Genomic DNA, 10950 nt, shown 5'->3' with positions numbered 1-10950 from the left:
TCCTTTTCAAACATAAATGCCATTTTCAAATAATTTTTTGACGTTTTTGTCTCAGGTACTTCAGAATGTGTAATTTTTAAACACTGAAAATGTGTTTCTCATTAAATATGGACTATAAAATTGACTTTTCAGCAGAAAGTGGATAAAATGGCAGTCTTTGTTAGCTAGTGAACTGTGGAGAGGCCAAGAGATAGCGTACTTTGCCAGTGAAATTGACATTAGTATCACTTCTGAGGCAAAGCTTGGGGGGAAAAAAAACAAACAATATTTGAAATCCTGAGAAACTTGCATTTATTCACCAACAAGTACTTTTTTTTTTTTTTTGTAGTCTGTCCAGCAAAATGTTAATTGAGTCAACGGCTGAATTTTATGAATCATGCCTAGATCTCGACTGCATGACCATGATTAGTGCATACTCAGGCTGTTGTGCTCCTGGTGCTTTCCTGAGAGAGCTGTTCTTCTGCTTCTTAGTGTGTGAAGAATGGATCACCCTTTTCCAGCTTTGCTGAAGGTCTGGGAGAATCATCTCCCTGACCATCTTCCCTATAGCCAGTAGTCTTCTGCTGCTGCTGCTATTCTCAAGATGCATGTGGCTGAGAAGTGTGATTTTCTCCACTGTATGCATTTTGCAAGTATGAAACCTGTTTGCAAGAAAGCATGGCATTAAAATGCAAACAAAAGTAATTTACACAGGAAGTTATGTGCAGTGGGAGGCATTTGACTGGGACTTAAAACAGGAGTGGAAGATTGTTTGAAAGGTTGCATGTGGAGATGGCCAGGGAATAAAAATTGGAAAACCAGCTTGCAAATCTGTAGCCACTCAGAAAAGAGACCCTGGGTACTACTTGACACTTTTTTATTTTCAGACTGCTGCACTTTTTTAAAAAAAGCAGGAGTTCTTGAGTATTTTTATGGGATTTGGCTAGTGTTTGGAGGCTTAATATTTTGTGGGGTGGGAATGTTATCTTAACCTAACTTCTCCTTAGAACATATTTTAAAATGAGTACTCTTCAGAACTGCAATTCTTGTTTTTGGTGGAAGAACTTGTACCATTTTATTTTTAAAAGGAAATAAAACACTTTCTCATTGCACTGAGTACATGCTTTGGCAAGATGAGATGTTGATAGTTTAAATTCTAGTATTACAAGATACTGTTTCTGGTAGGCTTGGTATACTGGATAGCTTACAAAAACGAGTTCCTTATGGTTTTTCTTTTTTCCTTCAAATCCAAAGCTTTTTTTCTGGATATAAGATACTTTCAGCTTACTTTGCTTTAATTTGATTGGTTTTCCATTTCAACACTTCCATTATTTAGATTGGCCTCATTGTGTAGTTATCAGACATGCTATCATGCCTGAAATGAAAGTTAATAGTTCTGTTTGTGCTGTGTTCATCCATAAACCAGCCTGGGTTTGGATTTCCCATTTCAGTTATAGGCCAGTCTGATTCTTCTTGTTTTAGTATTGGAGATGTTGTTGATCTTGTAGTTCTGTTGCATGACTGTGGATTAGGACATTGTGTAATTCATGAACATTTTTTAAATCCGTTCTGTTTCATAGTTGGTGGATGTCCCAGTCTGGTGTTAGTTGGTGGCAGTTTTTATAGTCACTTTTATGTAAATGGCTGTTGCTAAGCAGAAATATTTCTATCTAGCAGAAACTGTCATTCATTTTTCAGCTGGAGTGTGGCTGGATTCCTTGAAAAGCAGGCCTTCAACCTCCTTAAACTCTGGTTGCAATTGTCCAGCCTGGGTCTGTAGAACTGTTGAGGCCAACACTGATGGTGTACACACTGCATCAGCCCGCAGTCCCGGCTCTTAGGTGGTAAGAAGCAGTTTCTCAGCCTTGAGCGCTGATCTCAAGGAGGATCAAAATGGTTTGTGACAAGTTTTGTTAATTTAAAAAAAAAAAAACACAACCCAAGACAAAACAAACCCTCAAAACCACATTTAGTTGCTAAGCAACTCACAACAGTGCCCTGCTGATTATGTTTTGGAGGATCCTTAAGGCTCACAGGCTCTCACGTTAATGTGAGATGAGGCACCCTTTTATCAAAGCACTGTCTCAGGGACATGGAGTTCTTGCTGTTATCTTCAGAGCGTGTTGTAGAAGAAAGGGTGACTCTGTTTTATGCAGACAGAAACAAAAGAGATTCTGAGGTAACATCCTACTCCAATTTTTAGGTGGATTCTCTTTTCCATGATGTTCGCCTCTAGGTTCAGTGGAAAGACTGTTCCTCTTATGCAGCAAAGCAATAAACAAAAAAGGCTGGTTTCTTTGGAGATGATGTTGAGGTCAGCAGCACTTTTTTTTTTTTTTTTTTTTTTTTTGGTAATAGTTGAGAGTGGAGAAGATGAGTGGAACAAGGAAGAGTGTGTTGCCAAAGAGGGCCATGAGGAAGCAAAGAGGAAGCTTGAATAGAAACCATTAGACTTGGGAAACTACTTCAGGAAGAGAAAGTCTGATAAATAAGGATAACCTAGGGTGAAACTAAGGTCTTCATGGAACTGTTATAGATATCAGTACTTTAAGCAGGTCTATGACTTAAGTGACTAATTGGTCACTTAAATTTCTTCTGCTTAAAAGTGTACATTTGATGTCTATTTGAGGAAAATACTTGGATTCTTACAGCAAGATAAAAATGTTATATAAAACCTCAGTAGGTCTATGTCAAATTTAGGGTGATTTAGCTGCAAAATAAACATGAGGTATAACAAAGGTGAGATAGGAAATTAAATTGTTGCTTAGGAACCTTAATTAATCAGTAATCAGATGATTCACAGGTAATAAGTTTCAGAATGTGACCATGGACCATTCTGCTGTCAGTTATTGGTGCTTGGGTGGTGGTCAGAATCATACAGCTAGTCCTATAGTGAATCACCCAAACTATTCCAATGCCTCCCAGAAGTAAAGCCTGATAGCTTTTGTAGAACTGTGGAAAGTTCTGTATCCAAAGTGTTAGAGTTCATCTCTTACCTCCTGTTCTAAGAAAAAAAGGAGAGCCGTGGTGGTCAGTGAAACTTACTTGCAAGGTAGGTCTGGTAAATACAAGTGGTATTTGCATTTGTTTCTTTTGCTTCCCCTGTTCTGTACCACAAGAATAGCTACAAATGTATGGAGCAGTGCAGTATGTAGAGCTGCCTGACCTGAAAAATCTAATAGATCATTATTAACTGGAGTTCATCTGTTGCAGGAGCAAAGAAGAAAGCTGCTTGTCCAGGACTCGGTCTGTTTTATACTGTACTGTCTGCCTTCCTTTTCTCGGTGGCCTCTTTATTTCTTAAAAAAATAGAAGATGTACATTCAGTGGAAGTGAGTGCATTTCGATGTATTTTCCAAATGGCATTCGTTCTTCCTGGCTTAATATACTACAAGTAAGTGTAGCAAATATTTAAATTTCATGTTGTTTCTTAAAAATAGATCTAGAATTATAACTCATTTAAATCACATTGTAGTATTATTTTAATTCAGACTGCAATTCATAACTGCATTGTTTTGGATTACTTAATAGTTTCTTAGTACAATTCAGAAAACTGAAAATCTGTTACTCTCTGACCTGCAGAGGTTTCTATAGGGATTATATCAAATGTATTGATCTTCCATTAAGTGATGTTCTAAAAAAAAAAAAAAAAAAAAAAAAAAAAAGTGGTAATTTGTAGATACTCTTGAGTTATTTTGCAAGCAAAAAATTAACAATTAGAAGAATAGGTTCCATACTCTGAATATGACTGGGGATGATGATAGGAGCAAATTGGTCTGTGATCAGTTAAAAATATTTTGATAAGTCCCTCATCTAGAAAGGTGTGTAAAATTAAAAGTGATTGGATATCACAGCAGTGTTAGGATGAGGGGTAATGGTTTAAAGCTGAAACAGGGTAGATTTAGATTAGATATTAGGAAGAAATATTTTGCTCTGAAGGTGGTGAGGCACTGGAACAGGTTGCCCAGGGAAGTTGTGGATGCCCCATCCCTGGAGGTGTTCAAGGCCAGGCTGGATGAGGCTTTGAGCAACCTGGTCTAGTGGAGGGTGTCCCAGCCCATGGCAGGGGGGTTGGAACTCGATGATCTTTAAGGTCCCTTCCAACCCAAACCATTCTATGATTCTGTGATTCTATGATATTGGTTATGAGATAAGCAAGCCAGTGACATTAATGTGACATTTCTGTTTTTCAGAACAGGGTTTTTGGGACCAAAAGGTAAAAGAATTTTTCTTTTCTTCCGAGGATTCCTTGGCTCTAGTGCAATGATTCTTCTCTACTATGCTTTCCAAGTCATGCCACTAGCTGATGCCACTGTTATAACTTTTAGCAGTCCTGTTTTCACATCATTGCTGGCATGGATCTTTCTCAAAGAGAAGTACAGTATTTGGGATCTTCTGTTCACCCTCTTCGCAATCACTGGAGTGGTTCTTATTGCCAGACCACCATTTCTATTTGGGTCAAACGTTACGGGGATTGAAGGAAGTTACACAGATCACCTTAAAGGGACTATAGCAGCAATTACAAGCACAGTATCTGCAGCTTCAACATTTGTTATACTGAGAAAGGTGGGAAAATCTGTGCATTATTTTTTGTCGATTTGGTATTATGCAGTCATTGGTTTAATTGGATGTGTTATAGCATTGTTTGTTATGAATGAATGGCATTTACCGTATTGTGGTAAAGATAGGGTTTTTCTAATACTAATAGGCGTGTTAGGATTAGGGGGTCAGATATTTCTCACAAAAGCATTACAGATAGAGAAAGCTGGACCTGTAGCCATAATGAAAACAATGGATGTGGTGTTTGCTTTTATTTTACAAATAATTTTTCTCAATCATCTACCAACCTGGTGGACTGTGGGTGGTGCCCTTTGTGTAGTAGCTAGTAGTTCTGGAACTGCCATTCGTAAGTGGCGACAAAGCTTGAAAAAAGCTAAGCAAAATGAAATCTAACAGTCACTAGTTCATGACAGAAACAAGCAATCTTGAAATATATATCCAATATTTATTTTTATTTATTTTAAATGTCTCATTTATCAGTAGTACTGAATTATACCAAGTTATAGCCAATAAAATAAGTTGATTTAAAAAAACCCCAAATTGAAGATGTTCTAACTGATTAGGTATATGCTTATATTTAGGCATGAAAATATGAGAAGCAGAATGATATTTACAAGTTGCTTGCTTCCAATCAAAAGTGCACAATAGTTTTTTGGCTTTTATTTTCCTAAAATGCCTGATTCTCTGCTGCTTAGACACTCTTCCTGTTCTTCTGAGCAGTGGAAGTTGGTCTCCCAGACTTATTTAACACTATGCTGTGCTTTGTTACCAGACGGACTGGAGTACAAAAGTTAGAAGGGAATGAAGAGTTACAATTCTATAAACATTCAACTTTTGTAGAACAGATAAAGCTTGCACATTTACAAGCTTTCTATTTTTTTCATACAAAACAGATGCCAAATGGGAATTTATTTTTAATTTGGATTCTAAAAGAACAAAGGCTATTTCACCTGTCCAAGTAATATAAAGAGAAAATTAACTTGTGAAAATTATCTATCAGCTTTACTTTCTTTTAAAAAGAATTTTAAATGTTTGCACCTGCTTTACAGACATAATGAAACAACCTGATCTCTTTTTTAACATGATTTTCCCAATAAAAATGTCTTTAGTTGCTGCAGTCTCATGGTATACAGTTAATTGTATACCACTTATAAATTAGCCATTTCTTGTGGTATGGAATGTTATGCTGTAGCTGCACTTTTCTTTATTCTATGCAAAAGATTGTATTTTTTAGGTATTTAATATAGGTTATTTTCAATGCTTCTTGTGACTCTTTTGTTTAGATTTTTTTGTACAAGAGTCTTTGAGACCAAGTTTAACTCATCTTGGCCTTCATAGAGTTAGGAGGATTTACAATAAAGCATTTGCCTATTTCCTAAGAATTTACAAGAGTGCAGGGTAATTGCAGTTTCACAGAAGAAGCGGGTTGGCGTAGCAGAGATTTGACAAAACAGGTTTGAGGAGAGTTCTGTGGGAGGGTGGAGCTATGCATATACATGCCATGACAGGGAGGCATCGACACTACATCAGGCAGTGCTAGCGGGCAGCTTCAGCCTCATTTCTCCACGTGGCCCTTTTAAATGTGCACTTAGTCACTTCTCTTATGCATCTTCTCACTTTTATAGGCTTTATCTTGATAGCAACAAATCCTAAGAAAAAAGGCTTGTGTTATTGATCTAGCTGTCCTTCATGTTAGAGGAGGGATATATGTTTAGTATCAGGTAGGGGGATTTTCCCAAATGGAGTCTTATGTACTTTTGGGTCTTGTCTCGGTAGTGCTTAAAGAAAATTTTAACTTGAATCTTTATTTGGTCCTTTGTATCCTGAGGTGTTTTTCAGTAATTTACTCACTCCAGTGTTTTTCTAATGGAGAATGCTGTGTTCTGTAGACTTGATACATGCTTTTTTCAAAATAACTAAAATTGGTAGATGTTTTCTTATTTTGATTTAAAGATGACTAGTCTCATATCTTTTATTTTGCCAATAAGAATTGCATCCTGCCAGAGCAGATGTAGGGACTTGAGTCCTGAAGGACTGGAATGTATATAGTACTTTGGCATGCATCTGGATGTGAAAAACCATCTTTGTGCAAGATTCTGTATGTAAACCAGGCCCCTGATTCCATATACATTTGTGGACATGAGCAGATTCCACCTGAGTGATAGAATCAGTTCCTCCTTATTGCTGTCCATTCTCAGCTTCTCCTGAAGGCTGAAGTTCAGCTACTGCTGACAAGGTCAGGAGTAGTATGAAACTTCTTTCACATCTCTTTAAAGACTGATGTAATAATAAAATTCCAGTTTGGCACCCATTTTGCTTAATACTTAAAATTGTAGACTGGGATTGTTTCTTCTGCTGCTCAGCCAACACTGCCATTGAGCAACAGCTTTCAGGGGAGGAAAAGAAAATAGATTGCATTTTTTTTTTTTTTTTGCTTCACTTCATCATTAATATGCATGTGTTAGAATTGACACTTACAAAGGTGTGGTTCCAGAGCGATTCAGATTGATGTGAACTTGGGCTGTCAGCTAGTCCTGCTCCCTCCTGTTGGCTCTTTGCTTGTGCTTTTGTGGTTATGTGGTGAGCTGGCCATGGGAGCTGATCCAGCTACATAACTACTTTGTAAGGTTGTTGGAGAGGGTAAAACCAGAGTAGCCTGAACTTGATGACAGTGTGAAAACATGAGGAAGGGGAATTAGATAATAGTTTAAATTACAGTGTATGAATGCTGCTTTGTCAGAACAGAATAAAAACAATATGGAAGCTTATACAGAAGAATCTTTAGGTCATACGTTTTCAATTAATCTTGTTTACACTTAGTAGAGAAGAACAGACTACTGAAGAAAGGACTGTTTTCTTGCCCTTAAAACACAAGTAAGTGTAGAAGATAAGCTGACCTGAAATCAACAGCCTGATGTAGTGATTGGTAATTTTTCTCTTGAGTTCTTGCAGAAACTCTTGTGAAGCATTTCCACACCTGTAGTGCCAAAATCCCCAGATGGTTATTTTTTTCTTTGTCCAAAGCTGTAGGGTTTCCTTATAGCCCTATCTAATTATTTCCTTTTGCTGTTCCTAAACCTTCCTAAATATTTAACTTGTTGAAATAATAATCTAAACAAGATCCTATGTTGGAGAACATTTTTTTGAACATTATTTTGAGTTTGATCCATATTTTAGAGAATTGTTTAACTGGTATGAGAATGAAGGACTTGACTGGGGCTTCTCTAGTCATAAAGCATGACAAGCCAGCTTCTATCACTGGCTTTTCTAGATTATTTGGGGAATGGAAGACATTTAAGCTTCAAGTTTTTTCAACCACCTCAATTTTTGAATTTTTCTTTCTCTCAAATGTAGGTTGAAATCCTAAATTTTAGTTGGAAGCCTTGAAGAGAATGAAATTATACAAAAGTACAGATACTTGAAAAAGGCTCTTTTTTTTTTTAAATTTAAAATATTTCTTACATTTCCTGTTAAGATGGTCAAACTTTTTTTCTTCCAGAGCTTAACAGTTTGAGAAACTGAAATTAAACTGTCTGAGACACAATTCTTTCAGATTCTGATTTTTTCCTTTTTATTCTTTTTTTTTTTTTCTTTCCTTGGATAGATTTTTACTTTTTAAATCTTTTGTAGCTTTAAGTTTTAGTACAGCAAGTTTCTCAGGGTCAAATGCTATTTTTCTGAGCTTTGAGTCAGAAATATGTTATTAATGTTCATCGCCTGTAATATCCTGTTGTGATTTTTATGGTAAAGTTTGATAAATGTACTTTTCTAATAGGAGTCCTTTGTAATATGATGGAATAGTTTTACATTGCAATTGCGATGCTATGAGGTTAAGTTTCTCTTGAATTTCAACATATTAATTCAATATACTGATTTCAGTGGATCCCGAACAGAAAGAGTGATAAATAATTATTGTTTGTTTTGCGCATAAACACAGGGTAAAAAGATTTTAGTTGTTACTGGTGCATCACAAGCATGTTTCTTATGTTCTTTACTATGCAAAACACTGTAATCATCTCTTGTCTTCAGTGGGATTTTATAGCCTTAAAGCCTTATGTACCTGACTCTTCTATAGAAAGCTGATGGCTGAAGAAGCTACGTACTGTCACTGTGCAGCAGCCGATTTCTTTCAGGTTAAGTTGGCTGTAAAAGTATGCTCTAAAAGCTCTCTAAATACATCTACACTAAGAATTTGACAAGCTCGTTGTGTAGACAAGGGCAGTCTACATAATTAAAATGGATTTTCTGCATTTGTCTAACACCAGTCATGAAGTAACCTCAGCATAACAGCATTGGTGAAATAACTAGTTCAATGTGTCATGTTTCTTCTGAAACTTGAAACTAGGCTCTTCCCCAATTCCAAAAACTGTTCTAAGATGGTTCTTCCTGTAGTTGATAATGACAAGATGGATAGTACCACCCTTGATCATCCTTTAGTATAAACATTTCCACAGTATTTTTCTCTTCCTTGAGCTCTTGTTCAAGAGCTGTCTGCTGGAAGGAAGTTTATTTCTAGAGAGGCAGCCTCTTAAAAAGTTGTTTTCTTGCTAACTAGCAGTAGTTATCCAGGAAGAGTGTGTTTTCCAGTTCTCTAACCATGTCAACCATGTGGCAATCTGTGGCATCAGCCCCACAAGGGTAGAAGTATGATCCCTGTCCCTGCATGGATTCAGGATTGACAGTGCTGACAGCAGATATGCGACACTGACTTCAGCAGCACATTGCAATTACCAAAATAATGTTTTTGTGTTCATATTTGCCTGTCCATCCAAAGAAAAATTGTGGCTTTATATTCCTGCAGGTGCAGGTAACTTCAGGGTGGAACATACATAGACTTCTATGGTGATAACACTTCTGTGTATCAGAATGAGTAATTTGCTATGTTATGTGAGTTATTGTTTGACAAAGGGGGGTAAAAATACTCTCAACATTAGTTAAAGGATTCTTACTGTGTTCTATGTAACTATTGTTAAATGTACGTTGAATTATATGTTTTGTAGAAATTACTGGCTTTGTTATGTAGTAGTATATTTTTATAGACAATTCTTATATATTGAAATGTTAAGAATATTTTCATAAGAGATTTATATTCATCATTGCTAATAAAATTAATCTGAAGAATTAATCTCTGGTTTTGCATTGATTAGTAGAATATATTTGAATGTAGTGATTGTAAAAGCTTTATGAAAGAACTGTTAGTCAAACAGTCCTTGTTAAATATGAACATACACCTCAAATTCTGCTACTGTTGGCATGCTGTGTCATTTTTTTATGCCTTGCAACAAGCTAGAGATGAAAAGAAGCTCCATCAGCTTCCATACAGCAATTTCTTAACTGGAAACACTGTGGCATTGACAGGTCAGTAAAGTTACATTTTCCTGTGTCCAAGTGACAATTTGTTTTTGTGGGGTTTTTTTGTTTGGGGCTTTTTTGGGTGCTTTTATTTCTATATGTCATTATTTGAATTCAAGTCTTGTCCCTTCTGTCACAAGGTGATACTTGATTCATTCCAATGCTTCCCATTATCTAGTGTTTCAATAATTAAATTAACTTTTCACCAGAGGAAAAAGCAGAAGAAAAAACTGATTATCTCATTTGCCAAACCACCACCATTGCTAAATGCTGCAAAAAGATTGTAATAATTTTTTTTATTATCTGTATAACAGTCCTTCCTCCTGCAGTGCTGTCTGGTTTTGTAAGAAGTAAGAGCAGAAGATAACAGAACTGGACAAGAGTATTAGCCTGTTTGAGAGCTTTGTGCATGTAATGAATCTTTTTCTGGGTGTGACATGACTTAGCATTATAGAAGGAAAAATAGATTACGGAAGACAAATTACATAGTGGGGAAATTACTAGCAGCATTAACCTGTCTATCCAGCACCCTCTTCACTTTATATGCTCAAAAATTAACTCATTGTAGGATGACTTTATACCATCTGTTTCTCAGGCTCTAAAGTAAGGGAAAAGCAAAGTACTTCCAAGAGAGTTTACTGTTCCAGGCATAGGCAGGAGAAGACTAATTGTGAAAGAATTTTATGGAGAAACTTAGCAACTTTCTCTTGTCAGTCTGTAGGTTCTGTGGGACAGCTATAAATATGTAGATATTTAAGCTTTAAGAGAAGGGGGGAAAAGAGCTTTTTGGACAGACAACATGAAAATCATCCTTATTGGCAAATGGATAGTGACACAACACACAGAGATGAAGGCTATTACTAAATACTAAGACTCTTGAAACAAAATTCTAGAATTATGTCTATGCACTCCCAAAAAAAAAAAAAAAAAAAAAAAAAAAGAAAGGCAAAAGGAAAAGGAATCAAAGGATTTCAAAGGAAAAAGTATTCCCATTATTACTTGGAAAACAAACTTCACTAAAGTTGCAAAACACTTGGGGGATAACTTGCACGGCACATT

General features: G+C 36.2%; 1 protein-coding gene across 1 annotated transcript; it reads left to right on the top strand.

Moving 5' to 3' along the window:
* Positions 1–3197: 3197 nt before the first annotated feature.
* SLC35G1 (solute carrier family 35, member G1) lies at positions 3198–9458 on the top strand. The gene is made up of 3 exons (XM_010083448.1): positions 3198–3373; positions 4173–4545; positions 9213–9458. The coding sequence occupies exons 1-3, from the start codon at positions 3339–3341 to the stop codon at positions 9216–9218; spliced, it is 414 nt and encodes a 137-aa protein (XP_010081750.1). The 5' UTR covers positions 3198–3338; the 3' UTR covers positions 9219–9458.
* Positions 9459–10950: the final 1492 nt, after the last annotated feature.

The sequence above is a fragment of the Pterocles gutturalis genome, unplaced genomic scaffold (assembly GCF_000699245.1).
Source record: "Pterocles gutturalis isolate BGI_N339 unplaced genomic scaffold, ASM69924v1 scaffold41155, whole genome shotgun sequence".
In the NCBI taxonomy this organism is placed as follows: domain Eukaryota; kingdom Metazoa; phylum Chordata; class Aves; order Pterocliformes; family Pteroclidae; genus Pterocles; species Pterocles gutturalis.
The sequence above is the reverse complement of the archived record's forward strand: the minus strand, read 5'-3'. Positions and strand labels throughout refer to the sequence as shown.

Bases quoted from the DNA above. Each gene is read 5' to 3' on its own strand.
- SLC35G1 (XM_010083448.1), top strand. From the start codon at position 3,339: ATGGCATTCGTTCTTCCTGGCTTAATATACTACAA. The intron at 3,374-4,172 runs GTAAGTGTAGCA...TCTGTTTTTCAG, and splicing joins CCTGGCTTAATATACTACAA to AACAGGGTTTTTGGGACCAA.